This window comes from Tachysurus vachellii, chromosome 13 (assembly GCF_030014155.1).
Source record: "Tachysurus vachellii isolate PV-2020 chromosome 13, HZAU_Pvac_v1, whole genome shotgun sequence".
NCBI lineage: Eukaryota > Metazoa > Chordata > Actinopteri > Siluriformes > Bagridae > Tachysurus > Tachysurus vachellii.
The window spans coordinates 6079392-6103425 of NC_083472.1; the positions used below are offsets into that span (position 1 = coordinate 6079392).

The 24034-nt window shown below is 39.2% G+C and overlaps 1 protein-coding gene across 14 annotated transcripts in view; it reads left to right on the forward strand.

The window, feature by feature from the left end:
- magi2b (membrane associated guanylate kinase, WW and PDZ domain containing 2b) overlaps positions 1–24034 on the forward strand; it is a 135756-nt gene that overhangs the window by 7525 nt on the left and 104197 nt on the right. For 13 of the 14 annotated variants that reach the window (XM_060884430.1, XM_060884433.1, XM_060884434.1 and 10 more), the window contains exon 2: positions 20397–20513. In XM_060884430.1, the coding sequence (XP_060740413.1) occupies positions 20397–20513 (117 nt within the window). Of the gene's footprint in view, positions 1–19115; positions 19299–20396; positions 20514–24034 lie in introns of those variants that run through there. The other variant, XM_060884436.1, reaches the window with a different exon arrangement.

The window sequence follows — 24034 nt, forward strand, 5'->3', positions numbered from 1 at the left end:
ATTATAGGCTTCCTGCAGGAGAATGGACAGACACTGATTGCAATCAACAAGACGTGTTTGCAAAGGTCAATTCATCCTAAAAAGAGTAAATCTGTGTAGAAGCCTGGCTCTGGCTTTAAAACACATAACTTTAACCACTCGCTGATAAATAAATTGATTATCCTGATGATTGCATCAACTTTTAGCACTGGATATATTTTTCAGTTTCAGCAGATACATATCTGCTATTAAATATTTCATGCACCACTAGTCAGGAAAATATAATTATAGGATTATTATTTAGACGAACTAGGAAATCTTAGAAGACAGTTGCCTTAAGAGTGTCTACTGGGCATGGAAAAAATTTAACAGACTACAAATGCTGCATGGAATATTGTTTATTAATACTCTGTGGCAATGCAATTTAATATAATGATATTGCAGAAGCCTGCTATGTGCAAATAAGAACTTTCTAGTTTTCTGTTTGAGGATTCAAAGCACTTCAGAGTGTTCAGAAGTTTTCTGTGTGTCTGTTGCTAAATCATGGCAAAAACACTTTTTTTTGGCTAAATTGAATTTAGCCTTTCAGCCTGATAACACTCATATGTTACAGCTTCAGCAGTTTTATAAAATATATTACAAAGGAAATTACAATTGCAATGTGATGTATTATAGCCATAACCTGCTATTTCTGTAGATCTTGTCTAGCCATACAGCCTACTTTGAGAGCCTTATTGTGAATGTTACACAGCGAGTGACAAAAGCATAAAAGTTTTTTACAATAATAATACACAGGGTCACAGGGAGCTTCGATGCTGTGCCATGGGATTCAGGGAACAAGGAGGGAAACAACCTGTATGGGGTACTAACCCATCACAGGGCACAATCACACACACAAACACACACACACATTCACCCACAACAGATAATTTAGAGTTCAGCATACAGTGCATCTCTTTGGATTAAGGAGGAACCCAGAGTAGCCAGGAAACTCCCAAAATATGGCGAAAACATGAAAAACACCTCACATACAAAGGTAGAGGCATGATTCAAACCTCTAGTTCCAGAGGTGTGTATCAAACATGCTAATCGCTGCCCCCTTGTTAGGATGAGTGTTGGGATGAGTGTGGTGACCTAGGAAAACCCTTCAAAAGGGGATGTTTTGACATTTTCTAATGGACATCATTTTGAAATCAAAAGGCTTTCCTGACCTGAAATTTGCACCCCCAAAAGTGAAAAATTAAATCAAATTTTATTTTATCATACAACTTGATTCTGGGGGGGCACGGTGGCTTAGTGGTTAGCACGTTCGCCTCACACCTCCAGGGTTGGGGGTTCGATTCCCGCCTCCGCCTTGTGTGTGTGGAGTTTGCATGTTCTCCCCGTGCCTCGGGGGTTTCCTCCGGGTACTCCGGTTTCCTCCCCCGGTCCAAAGACATGCATGGTAGGTTGATTGGCATCTCTGGAAAATTGTCCCTAGTGTGTGATTGCGTGAGTGAATGAGAATGTGTGTGTGTGCCCTGCGATGGGTTGGCACTCCGTCCAGGGTGTATCCTGCCTTGATGCCCGATGACGCCTGAGAGTTTGCATGAGGCCCCCCGTGACCCGAGGTAGTTCGGATAAGCGGTAGAAAGTGAATGAATGAATGAACTTGATTCTGACTGCCGTGCAGGAGTATCATGGACATTTTGACAGCTTGTATCTGATAACAAATCGTTTCTCTGTGGAATGTAACTGTCAACAACTTAATCAAATTCTAACATCATCTTTGGAGACATCTTAAGCAAGATTAAAAAGTAAAACAATATGTCATTTTGGTGAAACAAAGTATGTTACAGGCACAATTTTTGCCAAATCTTGATTTGATTTTTTTTTTATCTTTTTATTGCCAGATTTCAGCAACGACATCTGATGAGTTTCCCCCCCACATACACTATATGGCACAAGATTTGTGGACACCTAGCCATGAGGCCCATATGTGCTTATTAAGCATCCCATTTCAGATTCAGTCCCTAATGTTGCTTTATAACAGCCATTCTTTTGGGAAGGCTAGATTTTGGAGCATGGCTATGGGGATTTGTGGTCACTCAGCTGTGAAGGATTAATGAGGTCAGGGATTGAAGTAAGTCAGTGTGTCAGTCAGTGTTCCAGTTCATACCAGAGGTGTTCACTAGGGATGAGGACAGGGATCTGTGCAGGTCACGAGTTCTTCCACTCCAATGTCTTCATGGAGCTTGCTTTGTGCACAGGGACATTGTCATGCTGGGAAATGTTTCGCCAACATATTACATGTGGGACACAAAGACATTCTATACAGTTGTGCACTTCCAACTTTGTCGTAGTTTGGGGAAGAACCACAGTGGGATGGACAAGTTTCCACAATCTTTTCCACATGCATCCTGTGCGTTACATAAAGTTAACCAGTTGCATCACAGGGCAGCTCATTGCAGATGGTGGAAAGTGCCATCTGCCCTCTTTCACCTACATGAGCTCAATAATTGCCTTGTGTCACTGTAATCGATGGGGAAAAAAACTCAAACTCACAATAAAACACTTTTCTGTTGTGCCACTCGAGAACTCACAGTCTTATTCTTATTCAAACCTACCTAGCGTTATAATAACCCTGATGTATCAGAGGGATGTGTTAAGCATTAAATAGGCATTTACGTTTTTCTGAAAGCACTTTTTGTCTAAACCCCACTGATGTACGCCTTTAGAGAACTGACTAGTCAGGATGTTGTGTTTGTTATTATATACCAGGATGTGCATCTCTTGTGAAGGTCACCTTTAAGCTAAACATTTCATATATTTGTGCTGCTCAGGCTGTTCTGTCTTTACCTTTGGGCCTCTGAGATCCAGGTTTGAGCATTTGTCATGCCGTAAGAGGTCGTTCCATTTCTGTCAGCGCTCAAGTCGAGATTGGCATGCAAAATTTCATTTACTTTAATGCACAAGCGTAAGAACTCACGCACGTGCACCATGGCGCTGTTGCGTCACACAGCTGGACATTAATCTCTTTCGCTGAGGCAGAAAGGAAGGTTTTCGTATCCACATTAAAGCTAAGCCCATTAAAGCTGAACATTTCTGTAGGTAACTACATCCTCTACTTTTTCCTATTCGTTTTTGGGTGGGTGGTTAAGGGGTTAATAACCTTTTGAAGCTATCACAGGAATAGATTACAGGCTCACACAGTTAAAGAGTGTGTTGAAGAGCTTTATCTTCTTTCCATCCATCCCAGAGGTGGAAAGGTGCTCAGGAGTCAAGTTCTTTTTTAATTCAATTCACCCTCTACCTCAGAAATACACTTAATACACCCACATTTTAACCTACGTTGCTGAAATATATAAACATTTCTGAGATTTTTTCTGAAGCTAAAAGTTGTAGGTGTTCAAGGTGCACTACTGATCAGAAGGTTGTGACTTTAAATGCCAGGACCACCAAGCTGTTACTGCTGGGCCCCTGAGCAAGGCCCTTTAACCCTCAATTGCTCAGTTGTATAAATAAAATAAATGTAAAGTCTAAACACTTAATACGGAAATCACGTTCAGGCTGATTAAAAGAAAATTAAATCGGATCCACATTAAAACTTTTACATTGATAATTAGTCGATAATTACTATGTAAGTGTACATCGGACAGATAGACAGGCAGACAGACAGACAGACAGACAGAAAGATAGGTAAATATATTGATAGATAGATTTAGGTTTACATATTGTGATGCTCTTTTCTGCAATGCCAGTATCCTAAACACCATGTTGTAGTATGAATAGTTGTGGCAATCTCCTTGTCAATGCCTCCTCCTAACTGCCAGATGGAGCCCTCTCCAGAATATTGACTCAACCCGGGTCAAATGACACTTCCTGATTTTTCCATTGTTCATTGTGAAGTATGGTTAGAGCTGTGCGTTGTTTGTTTCTGTTTGCTTTCTTGTGTACCGAATTTTGCTGTGTTTTTTTCATTAGCGTTGTTTGAATTTGTGTTGTTGCATTTTGCTGACTTGTTTTCTGCCTGTTTGGTTTTTGATCTCCTCGTTTTTGCCTTATGTTTCTGGATTGCTTGTATGTTGTGTTTCCATTTGTGATTAAACGCCGCATCTGTATTCTTTATCTTCAGCGTCTGGGGATTCATTACAGTAGTGCATGTAGTGTGTTGAAGTTCAGTTCTTCACTTCTTCTTCAAGTACTTGGATGATGCATTTGTTCAAACTGAAAAACCGAAATGTGGAATGTTGGACACTTCATGCACTCAGTATTCGTGGCTTTGCTTACGTAGTGAAAGAGGGCCGGGGTTGCCAGGTTGTGACAGTCTTACATATGTCTTTGAAATTAGTTCATGTACAATGTACGCTTTATTTTTTAACCATTACTCTACAGTATTTCAAATATTTGCAGATAAAATAGGAATAGTGACTCAGATGAAATAGCTGTAGTTTATTTCTGAGGACTTCACTGAGCCTTCCTGTCCACTGGCTTTTACCTGCCATTAAATGGCTTCAAGCTCCACTGCTTTGTTCCCCAACAATAAACAAGTGCTTTGTCAGTGCAATCTGATCTCCAAAGCACATATAAATAAATGTTCTCTGTAGATTTTCCTCACTGATGTTGCTGAATGCACTTGCTTTTATTCATTTATTTGAATTGTTTTTGTCTCCGCTGGTGGAACTGAAAAGTGCTGAAGGTAACTGGTGACACATCACACCGCTTCAGCTGCTTGACCTTGTACTGTATTAGAAGTGAAATGTCTCGCTTGACTGGTCAAGTGCTGCTGGTTCTTGTGTAGGGTTTCCAAACCATTTCTGCTATCTTGAGCTTGTTTATGGTCTTAATAATGATGACCGCTACCATTGTGTCATTTGCTTCAGATGTTAAATCTTCATAGTACAGCTTAGTTTTTTTTTTCATAACATGTTGTTATAGAATCCATATCTATTCCTCTTAAACTACAGCCATTTGCTACGGCTAAAGAGCGTCATGCTTATATTAATACATTTTATTGATTTATAGTTTGATATGCCTCCTGGTGGACCAGCAGCTGGATCCCATGCTTTCATTGCTGTGGTCTTGGGTTTGATTCATGGGCAGAGAGCTAAGCCACTGAAGGGCTAATGCTCCATGCGGATCCCAAGCTCGGATAAAATGGGAAGATTGTGTCAGGAAGGGCATCTGTGGTAAAAAAAATAAAAATAAACCTACACCAAATCCTATATGCGGATGACATGATCTGCTGTAGCGACCCCAAACAGCAGGCAGGTGAATCATTGGTTTCTAGTTTGTTGTTGTGCAAGTTACTTCCTATTACCACTTGTGTTATAGCAGCTCCAAACAGCCGTTCCACCACCAGCCTCTCTATTTTTATCTGTCTCGAAGTTGATAAAACAGATTGCCGTGTTACAGTGCAAAGCTGTCTGTCCTGCTGACTTCCTCATGTTGGAAATCTTAGATACAGCTTTATCTCTTAAGTTCTGACACCAGCAACTCCTTCGCTAAGCGCTACGTTAACGTCTCCTCCTCACAGAAAACTTCAACACATCAGCGATTCCTCAAACGGTTTAATCTGTTTATATGGAGCCTCCATCAAAATGGTGCCTGTTACTGTAAGAACAATATCGTGCAACCGGAGCTTTTGTGCAAGCCGCTGTTAAAAAAAACCCTTTAGACCAAGAGCATTCACCGATACTGTGTTATACCAATTAAATTCTCTTTTAAAAGGCAAAATACAACGAAAATCCAGACGTGAGGATGAAGAGACGTCAGTGGATTTTTTTTTTGTTGGTTAATGCAGGTCACTTGTTGAAATCTATTCTGGCTGCATTACTTTTGATGATTATTTCATCAAATGAAGCATCAAGAGGATTTCACAAGAGGATCTGACTGCTACACAAAGAGGGAGGAAATTATGTCAGGGGTGTGAAATCAGGTCAGCTGTTTTGGCCGTAGAGGAGGCTTCTCATGCTGTGAGCACCCTACATTCAAGATGTTTTCTCTGACAAATAACTGTGACCTTCTTCCAGCAGATGGAAGGAGATTGCAGCATGAGCTGGGTGGGACTGTATTCCAAATCATCCACCATGAGGAAGGGATACGTCTGACATGACATCAGCATCGCCCTGTTTAATCTGTGTGGTCAGAGCCGGTCTTCTGATCTGTGATGTGAAAGACACATGCTGTCTGAAATACAAGACGCCCCATGGTGAAAATATCCGTATTTGATCAATACAATCACCAGATTGAGAGCGTTGGTCGTTTAGCTGGCTTGAATGGGAACTTTTGCATAAGTTCATGGTATATATTACACCAGCAAAATCTCAGTTTATTTATTATTATATAAGTACACTGAGCAATATATGCCATGGCTCTACGAGGGCAATTTAAAAAAAAAAAGAATGGATTCTGTGAGTAAAGTAGTAATATGTTAGGATTATTAGAAAAAGATGCAAATGTTAAACATCATCTATTCATCATTTTGTACTTTGTAGGTTTTGTAGAATTTCTGCAATGTCGGCAGCAGATTATACTAAGCATTAGGATATTAGGATGAGAAGATCCTGTTCATTTCGAAGAATTAGTGCTGTGGTCATCTCCGTCACTGTTGTTGATTATACTGTACAGAGTTTTTTTCTCTCAAGATTTATTCTTCATACTGTATTCGACCCACCGGCTTTCTTTTTTTTTCCTTTTTTTTACGACTTTATTTCTAAAACTTTATGACTTCATGTTATAAATCTGGCCTGAGTTCCGAACAGAGATTTTTTCCCCCCTATTTCGCTGCTAGAATGAGCCATTGATCATCGTCATGTTCATTAGAGCAGTGTCATTTCAGTTGCCTGCTTTAACAAACAAAAGCCTCGCTTTGATGTATACAGATTAAATGATCTCCATCTTCTTAATAGGCACCAGGCTGTATACATTAGCGCGTTCAGTTCAATCGGAGGAACACGAGTCACTGCAGTCATTTATTTTCAGGACGCGTGGCTGTTTTATTGCCTCCTGTCAAAACCGTGTTAAACACATTCAGACTGATAGCTTTCAAACATCATCTGAGGGATCACACTTCAGCCTTATCAGGGCCTCCTGCACCAGTACTGCACTGCAGAGGATATGACTGAAGTCTTAATCTGTGCACATTTCACATATCTCACTGCTGCTTTAAAAAAAGTGTAAAATTGTTAACAAAAGTTAACTTATTGAGTCTTCAAAGAAAAGCAGCAGAGAAATGATTGGCAGGCTTTTGTTTTTCCTGCATGGATGAATAGATGATATATAGATGCTATTGTATTGAAGCATCACAGTAGGCGTGATGGGATGAGGATACAGCTGGGTACAGCTGCTGTGAGTGGATTAGTGCAAAATGTCTGTGGTAGTGGGTGTTATGTGACAAGTCCAGAAGAGTCCATGCTCTCTACATGGTCTACTGGTTGAGGGTTCGGATGGCCTGCAGGATGAAGCTCCTCCTCATTCTGTCTGTGTTCCCTGACCACAACAATGCGAACAGTCTGTTGTTCAGAATTAGATTAGAGAGTCTCCAGTGTCCATGATTTGTAGTAGAGGTGAAGCTTTCAGGGAAAGTTTTCAGAAAGAATTGTGTTCGTGGTTTCTCAGTAACATGAATACTGCATGATTTTGCCTTTATTAATAATAATAATAATAATAATAATAATAATAATAATAAGAGAGACTGTTGACTGTTTAAAATTGTTATAATGTAATTTGATTTACAGAAATGTACTTTATATGTAAATATAAAAAAATATACAAACACACTAAAAAAATACAAACACAAAAGATTTTCTTCTTTAATAAATATAAACATCTAATCAGGGGAAAAGATGTGGTATTGTAAATTTTTCTGACCTGTGAAAATACTGACTAAGTTTTAGAACGGCTAAATTTTATATTAGTCTAGACACTGGGGTAGATAATTATCTAGCAAGGTTAAATTGCTAATTAAGTGCATTATTCAGACTAGAAATTATATAACCTGTAAGAGTAGTTCTTCACTAATTCTTCAAAGCATTAGCAAGTCGGAGAACTAGCTATCAACATTAACTAGGCTAAATATGGGCCTTTTTACACCTGGTCACTTCATGTGTTTTCTCTGATCCGATAGCTATCTGATTTGTTAAAACTGTTCCATTTACATTAGGCCACATAAATGCATCTTGGCGAATCGGATATCAATCCGATCCTTCTACTCCCACCCAAAATGCAAATATATTTACCTCATTTCCGGGGTAATTGAAATGGAACACGCTTTGGTGTATGCGGTTTTCAGAATGCAATCAAAAAGAAGACGAAAAAAACTTGTTACGACGGTTATGCTACAAAAAAACAGCGTTTACTGTTTGCTGCGTTTTCGCTGGCAGCAGCAGCGCATTTTAAGACCCAACAAGACACCCAGGTGAAAGATCACTTGCGAGTGACGTACCTCTGTTTGGGAGGAGTATAGCGCTGATGTATGTGGCTTGAGCAACCACATTCATTTACACCTGTCCAGTTTCATCTGAAATGCATCCCAGACCACCTCCTGAAGTGGTTTGAACCATCGGATTTATATCTGTCTCGAAAACGTTTCGGAGGGCATTTAGACCTGGTCTTTTTATGATCCGATAGCTATCCAATCACAGAAAACGCATGAAGTGACCAGGTGTAAAAAGCCCCTTTAACGCAACAAATGTAGGTTTAGCCTGTTAGCTAATTAAGTGCATCAGTGTTTGTATAATCGATCTGAACAGTAACAGAACAGAGTCTTATAAGTACCAGCATCTTGCAAACTAGCCTGCAAACTAGAGTTAGAGAACTAGCTATCATCCTTATCTAGGCTAAATTGAACTCAAATGTACTGTATGTTTAGCCAGTTAGCTAGTTAAGCTCAGCATGAATATAATTGGTGGTGAATAAAAATAGTTCTTAGTTTAGCAGGCAGTGGGATTTCGGTGCATGCGATCATTCTGTTAATAGAAAGCTATAGTTAAAGCATTTCGCTCACATCGCTGTTTGATTGACAGGGAAAAAGAACACTGCTGATACTATGAATAAAAAAGTACTGAATTGTGAGTTTGGTTCAAGGCTCTGCAGTTTGACACATGCTTTATTTAGCTTGTAATCAGTGGCGAGTGGTTACACAGAGTAATGTGCACACTTTCAGGATCAGCAGAGTGAGTCAGAGTGAGAGGCAGCGGTCACTTCCTCTCCTGCTGCGTTCATGTGCAAGTGATGAGACCGACAGCTGCAGTTATCCTCTGTCGAACTGTAACCTAAATGAATAATGCGGTTCATTTGATCGCAGGTCTGAGTGTCAAATTCAGAGAAAGGACATGTGAAAGGATAAGTGTGGTGATGCTGCCTCTGCCTCTGCTACTGCCTCTGTCTCAGGTGCTTTTCCACAATTATATCACGAGGCAGGAGGCGGGAGGCTGGGGCAAAAACGAGGAAGCTTCCAGAGCTAATGAGTGATACAGGAGGGAGGCTTTGTGTTTGTGCATGTATGTGTGTAGAAACTCTTAATCAGCTACAATTTGTAGGGTATTGATCAGATGGAACAACATTTCTTTCTTTCTTTCTTTCTTTCTTTCTTTTTTTTCTCTGTCTTCGTGTCATTATGCGAAGTCTTTCTTCAAACCCCTTTCAGCTGCAGGCTTCGCAGGTTCACTGTCCGTTTTCTCAGTGAGAAAAACTTTCACCAGATCAATAATGTTCTCTTCTGTTCGCTTGTCTTCCTCAAGGGTAAGGATGTCATTACGCTGTAGAAAAAAAACACCACCACACTAAAAAAAACACTGTGGAATGTTTTATTAACCTCGTTGTCATTTACTGAGATCAATAAGGAGATTGGAAATGCTGTTATGGAAGATCCATGGACATGGTTTTACTGTAAGAGTGATAGCTCAGTCAAAGTTCTTCACTTCCCATTCTTTCCATGAATAATGATATTAATAATCTTGATATATATTTAAAGTCCCAAAGTGCTTCATATCTAAAATATTAAACAGCACTTATCCTCATTTATAGCACAGTGCTACTAAATTCATGAATCTGCTTGGTCAGAATCTGTTGATTAACAGCAGTTCATCCTCCAAGACAAATGATAATAATTCTATTACTATGCTGTTGTTTCTATAGCAACAGGGACTTGTAGACTGGATGCCCAACGTAATCTAGCTCTAATAATAAATAGATTAAAAGTATCTCATTATTTCACCAAGTGGAATAAAGACGATCATACAGCTGTAGACCAACATTGGGACTTTTCACTGTGTGTGTGTGTCACGCCGCTCGTCCGTGCTCGCCTATTAAAACGGTGACTACGGTAGTGTTTTTGACATCAGTCAAGGCATGTTACATACTTTAAATAAATCTAACGTTTGAAGTAAATATGCCAGATTGTCAGATGAAGATGAAAATCATGAAGGAGCAACAATTTTTACCGGAAACACCTTCAACAGGAATCGGCGTGAGCTACAGCCAGGCAGCCAACAAGATTCTTCGGGATCTGTTTTCACTAGTGAAGCAAAAACAAACAGGACATTTGACCGTATCGCATCACTTACTCGATACAAAGCAGAATCTAACAGCCAAAGGTGTGGTTTCACTTATATTCACTAACATCCATTCATTTAAGGAAGGAGTCTCCATTTTCAGTGCATTGGAGGTCAGTAGAGGTTCTGCCACAAAAGAATCTTCAGGATAGGGAACTGCAATGCTTGGTAGCTTAAGTAACCCTAGAAGTAAATATATTTTTGTCTTGTTGATTCTCAGAAAAGAAAACAAAATGGCTGCCGAGGGTTTGAGAGGTTTAAGCTTTTATTATTTAAGCCATAACAGGAACAAACCTATATACCTAAATATTTTGCATCATTAAATTAAAAGAAATAAATCATGAAAGAGGAATAAATAAATACTCATCTTTGATGTGTTGTTACCGGAATATAAACATTATGGTGGTGTTTACTACATTTAAGACTTTACTTATATAATTTATATAAGGAACAGATGAGTCTTTCCATCAGTTGTGTTATGTAGTCCTAACGAATTGTGTATAGAAAATGAGCTACTTTTAAATTCATCTGATAAATCATCAGTACTCAAAACAGATCGCTGTAACCTACAATACCTCCATGTGTCAGATTATTCCTTCCACACTCGACCAAGCAGCACTTTGTTTTGACATCACCTGTATACACACACACACACACACACACCTCTACTGTGGCTCTGTGTGCAGGGAACAACACTAAGTATCATGATCTAATCATTTTGCAGTATCATCTTTTAAATACAGTTAGCTTCTCTTTCCCAGCTAAATTCCTAGTTATTCTACCTAGCAGATTACACAACACACACACGGGTAGCGATGATTCACACTCATCATGATATTAATAATGCAGAATGAAGATTGAAGCTTCAGGCATGTGCCAATAATTGGTCAGATCTTTTGAATATTGTCAGCTCCACATGCCTGGAGTCTCAGTCTGCTTTCTGAATAAGTAAAGCCTCATATTATGTGTCTGCAAAGTAACTGATTCATTAAAGGAGCGGGCCAAAAAGATGTGTGGGTGTGTGTGTGTGCGCAGACCTGTCCGTCTTTGGAATCTTGTGAACTCTGCTTTAGAGAACGAACAGATTTTACAAAAATACACAAATTTTTATTTCCCCCAATTATCATGACTGATAAATGAGTCTGGAATGATTTATACTTGTGTAGTTGTTTTGAACTCTCCAGTATTAACTGATCCATTGGAAACCGTGCTCCATTCCCCATCTCACTAGTAATAATATCATCTCGCTTTTCTCACTTGAAATACATTTACACTTACAGCATTTAGCAGACACTGTCATCCAGAGTGACTTACATTTTTATTTCAGTTTATACACCTGAGCAATTGAGGGTTAAGGGCCTTGCTCAGGGGCCCAGCAGTGGCAGCTTGGTGGACCTGGGATTCGAACCATTGACCTTCTGATCAGTAGTCGAACACCTTAGCCAGTGAGCTGAGTTTTACGGTCCTACGCTCCCACCGCTGCAACCCGGGTTCGATTCCCAGGTAGGTAATCTGCCCAATGTCTGAGGGCTTAACTCTCTGTTCCGTCCTGAGCCTGGATAAAATGGGGGTCAGATGATCTGCTCTTGTAACACCGAACAGGGAGTAGCCGAAGGACAACAACAAAAACAACAAGAGTGACCTGCCCAAGAATGCAGCAAAAAACAAACAAACAAACAGACAGATAGAAATTAACATATAAAGAAATAATTACGTTTGTCACATTTTAACATGCTTCAAAATAAATCTCAGAATGTGCGTGGAGAAATTTAAAGATGTTTGTAATATGTCTTGTCCACCGGAATGTCGTCGGCCATCTTGAATTTATTTTCTCATCCAGCATCAGTGCCTGGTAGCTCCGCCCCTTTCACGCTACTTAAACAAAGCTGTGAATACTGAGTGCATGAAGTGTCTAATATTCCGCTCTTCATTTTCTCAGGTGAATAAGTGCTTCATCCTGGTACTAGAAGTGCACTTTTTCTTCTTCAGTGAGAACACACTACTCACTACACATTAGTTATAGCACACAAAAGAGTAGAATAGTGCATAATTGTGTGATTTGGGATGTACCTTGATCTTTATTTTACCATGAAAACACACTCTGTGGTGTTTATTCCTTACTAATCATTTGAGATTTTTTTTTATGGCAGTTTAGAAAGTGTTTTTTTAATAATTCTGCACAAGGTTGAGTGTGTTGTGTGTTTGCCATAAAATGAGTCATAAAGTCTCTGAGGATTTTTCTAGTGTCTTAAGGAAAACATATAAACCCTGAATGTAAACATTTCCCCAGGTGTTTTTAGTGTGTGATTGTGTGTTTGGTGTTTGTGTGTGTGTTTGTGCATGACTGTTACTGCCTTTTAGTGTTTTTAGTGTGTGATTGTGTGTTTGGTGTTTGTGTGTGTGTTTGTGCATGACTATTACTGCCTTTTAGTGTTTTTAGTGTGTGATTGTGTGTTTGGTGTTTGTGTGTGTGTGTGTGCATGACTATTACTGCCTTTTAGTGTTTTTAGTGTGTGATTGTGTGTTTGGTGTTTGTGTGTGTGTTTGTGCATGACTATTACTGCCTTTTAGTGTTTTTAGTGTGTGATTGTGTGTTTGGTGTTTGTGTGTGTGTTTGTGCATGACTATTACTGCCTTTTAGTGTTTTTAGTGTGTGATTGTGTGTTTGGTGTTTGTGTGTGTGTGTGTGTGCATTACTATTACTGCCTTTTAGTGTTTTTAGTGTGTGATTGTGTGTTTGGTGTTTGTGTGTGTGTGTTTGTGTATGACTATTTCTGCTTTTTAGTGTTTTTAGTGTGTGATTGTGTGTTTGGTGTTTGCGTGTGTGTTTGTGCATGACTATTACTGCTTTTTAGTGTTTTTAGTGTGTGATTGTGTGTTTGGTGTTTGCGTGTGTGCATGACTATTACTGCCTTTTAGTGTTTTTAGTGTGTGATTGTGTGTTTGGTGTGTGTGTGTGCAAGACTATTACTGCCTTTTGGTGTTTTTAGTGTGTGATTGTGTGTTTGGTGTGTGTTTGTGCATGACTATTACTGCCTTTTATTGTTTTTAGTGTGTGATTGTGTGTTTGGTGTTTATGTGTGTGTTTGTGCATGACTATTACTGCCTTTTAGTGTTTTTAGTGTGTGATTGTGTGTTCGGTGTTTGTGTGTGCATGACTATTACTGCCTTTTAGTGTTTTTAGTGTGTGATTGTGTGTTTGGTGTTTGTGTGTGTGTTTGTGCATGACTGTTACTGCCTTTTAGTGTTTTTAGTGTGTGATTGTGTGTTTGGTGTTTGTGTGTGTGTTTGTGCATGACTATTACTGCCTTTTAGTGTTTTTAGTGTGTGATTGTGTGTTTGGTGTTTGTGTGTGTGTTTGTGCATGACTATTACTGCCTTTTAGTGTTTTTAGTGTGTGATTGTGTGTTTGGTGTTTGTGTGTGTGTTTGTGCATGACTATTACTGCCTTTTAGTGTTTTTAGTGTGTGATTGTGTGTTTGGTGTTTGTGTGTGTGTGTGTGTGCATTACTATTACTGCCTTTTAGTGTTTTTAGTGTGTGATTGTGTGTTTGGTGTTTGTGTGTGTGTGTTTGTGTATGACTGTTTCTGCTTTTTAGTGTTTTTAGTGTGTGATTGTGTGTTTGGTGTTTGCGTGTGTGTTTGTGCATGACTATTACTGCTTTTTAGTGTTTTTAGTGTGTGATTGTGTGTTTGGTGTTTGCGTGTGTGTGCATGACTATTACTGCCTTTTAGTGTTTTTAGTGTGTGATTGTGTGTTTGGTGTGTGTGTGTGCAAGACTATTACTGCCTTTTGGTGTTTTTAGTGTGTGATTGTGTGTTTGGTGTGTGTGTGCATGACTATTACTGCCTTTTAGTGTTTTTAGTGTGTGATTGTGTGTTTGGTGTTTGCGTGTGTGTTTGTGCATGACTATTACTGCCTTTTAGTGTTTTTAGTGTGTGATTGTGTGTTTGGTGTTTATGTGTGTGTTTGTGCATGACTATTACTGCCTTTTAGTGTTTTTAGTGTGTGATTGTGTGTTCGGTGTTTGTGTGTGCATGACTATTACTGCCTTTTAGTGTTTTTAGTGTGTGATTGTGTGTTTGTAGTTTGTGTGTGTGCAAGACTATTACTGCCTTTTAGTGTTTTTAGTGTGTGATTGTGTGTTTGGTGTTTGTGTGTGTGCATGACTATTACTGCTTTTTAGTGTTTTTAGTGTGTGATTGTGTTTGGTGTTTGCGTGTGTGTGCATGACTATTACTGCCTTTTAGTGTTTTTAGTGTGTGATTGTGTGTTTGGTGTGTGTGTGTGCAAGACTATTACTGCCTTTTGGTGTTTTTAGTGTGTGATTGTGTGTTTGGTGTGTGTGTGCATGACTATTACTGCCTTTTAGTGTTTTTAGTGTGTGATTGTGTGTTTGGTGTTTGCGTGTGTGTTTGTGCATGACTATTACTGCCTTTTAGTGTTTTTAGTGTGTGATTGTGTGTTTGGTGTTTATGTGTGTGTTTGTGCATGACTATTACTGCTTTTTAGTGTTTTTAGTGTGTGATTGTGTGTTTGGTGTTTGTGTGTGTGTTTGTGCATGACTATTACTGCCTTTTAGTGTTTTTAGTGTGTGATTGTGTGTTTGGTGTTTGTGTGTGTGTGCATGACTATTACTGCCTTTTAGTGTTTTTAGTGTGTGATTGTGTGTTTGGTGTGTGTGTGCAAGACTATTACTGCCTTTTGGTGTTTTTAGTGTGTGATTGTGTGTTTGGTGTGTGTGTGCATGACTATTACTGCCTTTTAGTGTTTTTAGTGTGTGATTGTGTGTTTGGTGTTTGCGTGTGTGTTTGTGCATGACTATTACTGCTTTTTAGTGTTTTTAGTGTGTGATTGAGTATGTGTGTTTGTGTGTGTGTGCATGACTATTACTGCCTTTTAGTGTTTTTAGTGTGTGATTGTGTGTTTGGTGTTTGTGTGTGTTTGTGCATGACTATTACTGCTTTTTAGTGTTTTTAGTGTGTGATTGTGTGTTTGTGTGTGTGTGTATGTGTGTTTGTGTGTGTGCATGACTATTACTGCCTTTTAGTGTTTTTAGTGTGTGATTGTGTGTGTGTGTTTGTGTGTGTGTGCATGACTATTACTGCTTTTTAGTGTTTTTAGTGTGTGATTGTGTGTGTGTGTTTGTGTGTGTGCGCATGACTATTACTGCTTTTTAGTGTTTTTAGTGTGTGTATGTGTGTGTTTGTTTGCATGCACATAATACTATTACTGGATTTTTGGGGTTTCTGTTTTTGTGTGTGTGTGTGTGTGTGTGTGCGTGTGTGTGCGTGTGTGCATGTCTGTTTATTGATCTGCTAATCAAAAAGCATGTGCCATCAGTTCTCCGAGCAGACAGCAGTGACATGAAAGCCCAGAGAAGTGCTGTGGTGAGGAGAAACCAAAGAGAGAAAGAGAAGGTGTTTAAGTTGCCTGATTTCAGAGCATCATTTTACTGACTGCTCACGTAATCTACGCGTCTTGCTGCTGTTCTTGCTGGATCTCACAAACGCTGAGCTGCTGCTCAATCTGCTAAACTAAGCGTTTTACAGCTTAGACCCTTTTCTTACTTTTTTCATACTTCTTATTTCCGTACCATGACAGCGCAGGAAAGGAAATGTATAAACACCAATTGACACACACACACACACACACACACACACACACACGACTACATCAAAGCTTTCGGTTTTGACAATGCAAAAGAGATTTCCAGCACAGCAGCGTGAAGCCTCCATCATCTAGCAGACACGTGTGAGCAATCAGAGCTTTATAATCTGTCCCCGCTTTTTTTCCCGAAAGCTCTGTAGTGTTATGCTAATTTCAACGGCTCAAAGCAACACTCTCTCTGTCATCTTACAGTGATCTTTGTGCTTTTGTGCATTTGGGAAACAGGAAGCCTGTTTCGTGCTTTATTTTCACTGCATATTTGGAGGCAAGCTTAGGATTTCATTCCATACGCCAAGGTGACCTCGGCTGATCTTTACTCCACGCTACCGGTGCTGTGCAGTCTGCATGGCTAGGATTTCAAACAATGTAGTCTTCCAACAGAACACATCTATAATGTGGAAAGCAGCCAGGATATTCATTTTTTATTTATTTATTTTTGAACACTTTTAACAGGCTTTATGTCTCTCACGAGCATCAGAAGCTTCTAGCATGCTGACACGCAGCTTTATTTACTCACATATGGCGTAGAAAACAAAGGTTTCTTAAAACAGTAACATCCCAGAGTGTTTTATAAAACTTTCTTTTTTATTGAGATCAGTGTCTCTTTTTCTCCTTATTGAAGATAACAATGCAAAAAAAAAAAAAAACAAGACTGAAATCAGAAAACCTAAAGCTACAGCTTTAAACCCAGACACCGGGGACACTGTCAAATAAATAAATGTTAAATAAATGCCTGCTTACAGAAAACTTCATATCGGCAATGAAATATTTTTATGTGCATATGGCAAGCATCCAAGACACAAGCCCCAGTGTAATTTGTTACTATAGAAACAGTTAGATATTAGAAGAAGCACATTACCATTAACCTTGGATTTGAATTTCTGACCAATCGGAATCGACAGTCATACCGAGGCATATAATTTCTCCTGATTTTCCGAAGCATTCAAACCGCCTTTAACATTTATTTTTTTTTACCAGAGGGCAAAAAAATGAATTTGTACTTGTTTTGTGTCAATCAGCAGTCGTGATGAACAGTAGACACTCAGAGCTTCAAGAATTTTTAGTTTTTCAGTATTTCTCTTCTCCTGATCTGCTATAGGCAATATATTCCTATAAAAGTTTAAAAAACAGGAGTGCGTTTTTTATTCACACAAACGTTTCTATCATCAAAGTACATGCTGATATCAACCCATTTCTGCTCACTGTGATGCCCCAAGTGCTTTTTTTTTTTACATTTTTTATAAGCATCTAAAATTTGAAGGTGTTTCACTTCGATCACTTAGATTCTGTGTGAGGTTATCAACAGAAGAAAAAAAACGCACGTCTCACACTGAAAGCCGACAGAGTCCTGACTCATTTTATATCAGACTCACAAATAAAAATGTCTGATAAATTGATTTCTGTTCCACCAGCAGACTGAAACACCAGAGAACTGCTATAAAGAGTTTTAAACTTGAGCTAGGTCTCAAAATACACTATATTTTTTGAGTTCTACAGCAGAAATTTCACTACATCTCACTAATGTTTTGTGAGGTAATAACATCATAAATCAAACTGTAATGTTTAGTAGTAAACATGAATAACAAATTGTCCCACAGTACTACTCTCAGTCTTATGTACTGGACCCCTGCTGATCCAACACATGTCTTAACCCCTTCATTTCTCAGAAAATCAATCTGAGTGATGTAAACTATGCAATGCCGCATTTAGATGGACGCGAAAGCAGGCCAACTCTCTACAACTGCCATGTTGTTGCCATGTTGGTTACATTCACAGCTCTAAACTTCACTTGTTTTAGTTTATTATTTAGTTCAAACTCTACTAAAGCTACATAAGATTCCTTGCATTCAAATCTCCAGATACTCGAATCATAGCTGAACCCACACTGACATTTTAATGCTTAAACAATAGTGATTAACGCATGACTATTAATATAATATGAAACATAAAAAAACAACTGTCACTGATCTGCCTACAGATTAATCATTAACATCAATGTGAAGAATTTTTGATTGGCACCAAAAATGATCTGCTACAGAAGCATATAATTCTGTTTATATATTTTTTTATTGTAAATATTTTTAATTTAAATTTATTCCTTTTTATTGAATTTTCTGTAACTACTTTTGTTATTTTTTTAAATTTAATTCTAACAATTTTATGCTATTTATTTTTTTCTATTATTTATATAATTAATATATTTTTTCATAATTATCATATATGTATCTTAAAATATATTATATCTTAGATATCAAATCTTATAATAATTCTATTGTATTTTCTTACATTTTTTTTATTCTACTTCTCATGTGAGAGACAGTCAAATATCCCTTCACTACATGATGTACTGTGTACGGTGATGTGTGTGTCAAATACAGTTTGAATTTCATCTGATGATTTCCTGGATCCAGGCAGTCCATCTGTCCTCCTGGGGAGATTTCAATCTCCAGCACACCTGATCCTCTTAATTAAAACTTTCAGCAGTTAGAGCCGGGTGCGTTGGAAATAAACTGTGCACGGTGGTAGATTGTAAAATTCAACCTGGTTGGTTGAGTTTATTTCATAGCTTATGTAAGGAGATGAATAGACGGCAATCCGAAAGAAAATACTCCTTGGGTGCGTCCACAGAAGTTTCAGAAGGTTTCTGCTACTTCCTGTCTTCATCCGTGTCGCCGTCTTCATGAGGCCAACAAGTTCACTAAATGCCAGCTAACAGAAAGTGTCTGGTGCAAAGAAGCTTGCCTTTTTGCTGAAGTGTCTAGAAGCATTTATATTACACACACAGACACACACACAGACACAGACAGAGCAGACAGGGGGAGCTGTAGGACCGTACTATTTCTGGGGCCAATCAGAATCCAGCCACTGTTGTGATAGGCTCCTTGCTGGTAGAGCTTTTTCTCCACTATTGTCTCCTGACTGTGGACGAATCTCCAGCTCTCTCTCTCTCTCTCTCTCTCTCTCTCTCTCACTCCCCCTCCATCAGCTCCCTGCTAAATTACATGCAGAGGGGGGGACTTCATCGTGTCTGCCTCCACTGAAACATGAACGATGGGATTGTTTTGATATTGAAGTCTCCTGTCAGGCAGGAAGGATTTTCTTTGAGAGAACCGGTGAGTAAAACATCATCTGTAGATGCAGCAGAAACCGAGCGCTGGATTTCAAATGAGGTACGATGAGGTTTCTGGGTTGACGGAGAGCAAGCGGGGAGGTGGTGGTGGCGGGGGAGGCTAATTATGTATGACGATCACTGATAAATGGATGGATGGATGGATGGATAAATGAAATTCCATTCAGCACAATTAGCTCTGCCTTCTATTGTCGTTTTTCATTGTGTTGCATTTGCCGGGTGGTATTTTTTTCTATTGTGGATTTTTTTTCTCCCTATCAATATGATACATACCCAATGTCAAAGCGAAGCAGAATTCAACCGTATTAAAGCAGAATCTACAGCCATAGTACAACAGATGTGTGACCGATTGCTTATAGGTTTGCGTGTGTGTTACAAAGACATCACTGCAGTGCTTTTAAGACAAAGCTGATTGGTTGAGGATTTATCTGTCAAGAATGTCCAGATTGCCGGCTCTCTGGCTTTTTGTTCACCTGTGTGTGTGGGGGTTATGTGTGGAAGCTGTGTAATTATGTACCGGGCAATACCAGACACTGTCACGCTGAGCACCGTCAGGAGCTTAGCTTTTGTATTCATCCGTTAATGGCTGGCTACATTTGGCTGTACTGAATGTTCAAGGTTATGATGGAGAGAGGACAGAGCATCTGCCATTACCCAGGATCTATATAGATTATGCATTCTTGCTCTTTTCCTCTTGCGTTTTTTCAATAAAAATGTTGAAATGTGGGACGTGTGGGTGACAAGCGACGTTTTTAGTGATGACAGTCTGACAAGTAGTTATTTGGTTCAGATGACGGGAAATGAGTCCTGTTTTGATTTTTGTATTGATATTTAATTCATTTTATCTGTTTAGTTTTGCCTAAAAGCAAGCAGGATTTCCTTAGTCTTTTTCTGTATTCCATCATTATTGCCTCACGTCTGGACCCAGATTATTCCCAACATTGGCATGTTTGTGATGGTTCGAGCCTCTGTCCTCGAAGGAACCTCGACGGATTCCTGATGGCTATAAAGCAGAACACAGACGATGAGCCGTGTTGTCAGGTGGGACTGCTGACTGTTTTTTTCTTTCTTCCGTTTGCAGGAGGTGTCATAGATAAAGACCTTCGCCATTACCTGAACCTCCGATTCCAGAAGGGATCCGTGGACCACGAACTCCAGCAGATCATACGGGATAACCTCTACCTCCGCACTGTGCCCTGTGAGTAACCTTCTGTTTCTTAACCCCTGACTCCTAAATAAAGTTTATTATTATGAGTTTAAAAATCCAACGTTATCTGTGAAGCTGAAATCAGCTGGAAAGAGACTGGTACAAATGCAGAACTTAAAGCATTACGATGACGTTTACAAATAAAGCCCATGACGTGTAGGTTTTTTTGCTGTACTAACAGGGTTGATGGTGTGATAGTGTGATGGTATTGTTAGACTGTGAACTATTTGTAGTAGCATGAGGAAATGTTATTGCAGTGACTACAAAACACTTCTGTAAGTCGCTCAGGTTAAGGTTTGCTATCTGCAGCAAAATTTGAGTTGTAGCGCTTAGTGTTCACTTAACCCGCAAGTGATTGGCATTTCATTTCCAATTAGAGGACAGAATGTTATTGTCTGAGGATAAATCTCCAAAGCAGCCCAGTTCTTGGAGAGCAATCTTCATGTAGAACTCAGTTCCAGCCATCCTTCTGCATACCTGATCTCCATCCATCTATCCAGCACATCATACCAACATCCATCCATCCATCCATCCATCCATCCATCCCACAGGCCTGACCTCCATCCATCCATCCATCCATCCTTCCATCCCGCACGCCTGACCTCCATCCATCATCCATGCTTCCAGAACACCTGACCTCCATCCATTCATCCATCCAGCCCTCTATGCATCCATCGAGCAAACCAGACATCTATGTGTTTTTCCATTTGTCCATTCTTCCATTCATTCATCCACCCTGCAGACCTGACCTTAATACATCCCTCCATCCAACCATTCATCAATCCATCCATCCATCCATCCATCCATCCATCCATCCATCCATCACACCTAACCTCCATCTATCCATACAGCACATCAGACCTCCATCTATTGCACTTCCTCTTATAATCTGAGGCAGGTTTTTAATTTCACTTCTGTTTTGCTCATTCTGGACTCAAATCTACCTCCATGTTTTTGTTTTGCAGCAACGTATAAAGTGAAACGCACTATACAAATACATTTAAATGGAACTAATTAAGAAGAGAGACTATCCGGAACAGGTGGAAGTCATTTCTGTTAGATCTCTAGGAACACGGTGGATAAATATATAGCCTAGAGTAAAGCCTTGCTGATGATGTATCTGTATCTGGTGCACTTGGGTTTCTCAGTATCAGTGTCTGCGATGATAATAATAATGATGATGATACTGATGATCATGGTGATGATGATCTCAATGGTTTTCATTGAGAAAAGAATTTTTCTGCATTGTCTGCTGCTTGGTGTAACACAGAGTGAATCATGTCACTGTTTACACGAGCAAACTAGAACTTATTGGTTATGGTTTTGGACTGTTTGCTCTTGAACGGTGAATTAACTGCAGAACGGTGAATTAATGTTGAGCAGATGCTCCAGTGACTCTTTGGAAAAACAGATTGACCAGGAATCTTTGGAAGAACAGATCTTGTATCTCAGCAGGTCTTTTCTGGCTAAATAAATACAGAATTAACTGATTTTTGTTATTGAGGAAAGCTACAGCTGATTGTTTTTTTGCTTCATGAGCAGTTTGGGCTGAATGTCTCGAATCAATAATTTCCTCATTCTGCTTTTTTGTTTTCATTTTCCCCTTGATTCTTTTTCTCATTTTCTTTGCCTTTCCTTCTTATTTCCATTTCTCTCTCTTATTTTTCATCCAGCATTCAACTTCCTTCCACAGATGTCCATATCCAGCTGTTCATTTACCGTATACTCCAGCACCTCTGTGGTGTCCTGTACTCCAGAGCTGTAGTTCTTCCGTTCCGTCTGTCTTTCCATCGCTCTCTTTCCCTCTGTCTGAGACTGGGGTTTCCAAGGCAACCATCCCTCTCTCCTCTAGTCCTGCCGATGGAGCCCCCTCCCCCTCCACAGCACAGCGCAAAACATCACAATTACCCAGCGGCGGGCAAGAAACAGCGCCTTTGATTTATGCTCGTGCCGCAGACGGCTGTAGAGGTATTCATCCTGTATGTCATTAACATAAGCAGCCTAAATACAGAGAAGGACGGGTCGGAGGAGAGGGAGTCCAAAATAGAGCGTTAACTATGCGTCAGACACGCGAGCTGAGAAAGAAACAGGAAGGCGACTTGGGTGGCTGATCTTGCCTTGTAATTGCAAATATGTGGGAATTAGGTTCTACTAGAGAAAAGAACAAAAGAAATAATCAAGGAACTGAGTAATTTTTCGAAATTTCTTGTAAATAAAACAGTGTAATCCCATCTGGATTTGTATCTTTCACGTAATGAAAAACAAAGCCTTCCTGACTTCACTGTAATTGCACGCATTCTAATGAGCTTAGCTTATTTGCTTTCAGTGTCTGTTTACATATATTATTGTTTTACCACAAGATTTTACACCCCCACATGAACATTAAAGTAAAATTAATGAAATGACGATTATAGCCTGCGATATGGAAATGCACTATTACCAAATGGCCTGCGTTACAAAGTAATGTAGATTCTTTTATTGCAGTCTATATTTTTTCTAATGGGACTAATTTCTATCTGGATGAACTTCTAATATTTGTTAATCATTCATTAATACACATAACTGCATTAATCAAATCATAATGTTCTATAATCAGCTTTGTGCGCTGAATAAATTGTTCAGGTATTGTTGACGTATCACAGTCTGTTCAAGGCTTTTGAATCGTACTTGAACCTGATCATTATATAAATGCAGTTTTTCTTCTCTTTACCTTAACCTCATCATAAAATTGTCATGAACCTCTCAGCCCTTTTATGTTGAATTCACATGCAGGGAAGAAGAGTTTGTAATTATATATAAGAAATAAAACTTCAATAATTAATACAGTTATAGGAGAATAATTAATAACACAGTGGAGTCTTGCAGTCTGATCTGACTTACTCTTGCCACCCTAATATCGATTTATTTTCCAATAACAGCACATTTTCATTGATACGTATTTATTCCACTAAGAATAAAACACTAACAAATATTTATTTATTAAGGACACATTGTAAGTTTTTGTAGTGGCGTTTAAAGGTGTTGTGCACGATGTTTGAGAAATGCTTCAGAAAAATGAGTCGGGCCGACAAACAAAACAAACGTGTAGCCAATGAGCAGAAAGGGGCGTGTCTTGTCAATATGCGGCCGAGAGAGTGTTCAGTTGCGCATGTCTGACATTAGCCGAAAGCGGATAAAAACGAAAAGTGAATAAAGGTTTACGATAAGGCAAGAAGTAGGACCCGTTTTAATATAGGATCAGCCTTCCAGCGCTGTAAAGAACTGAACGTCTTCCGCGTGAAACGGAGCTAAACCTTTCACGGTACAACACACAGTACTAAAAAAACATATTTGTATTACCATAGTATTACTCATTGAGTTGATTTATTGATAAAAATATCCCCTTGGCCAGCTGCCCCAGCAGGTTCCGCCATAATAGTTGCCTGGGTTGCGCATGTATGTGTGGGGCGGAGCTATCAAAACAGGGGTGACACCCATTTGGGTTAGGGACATGTTTGTTTTGGTGATTTCAA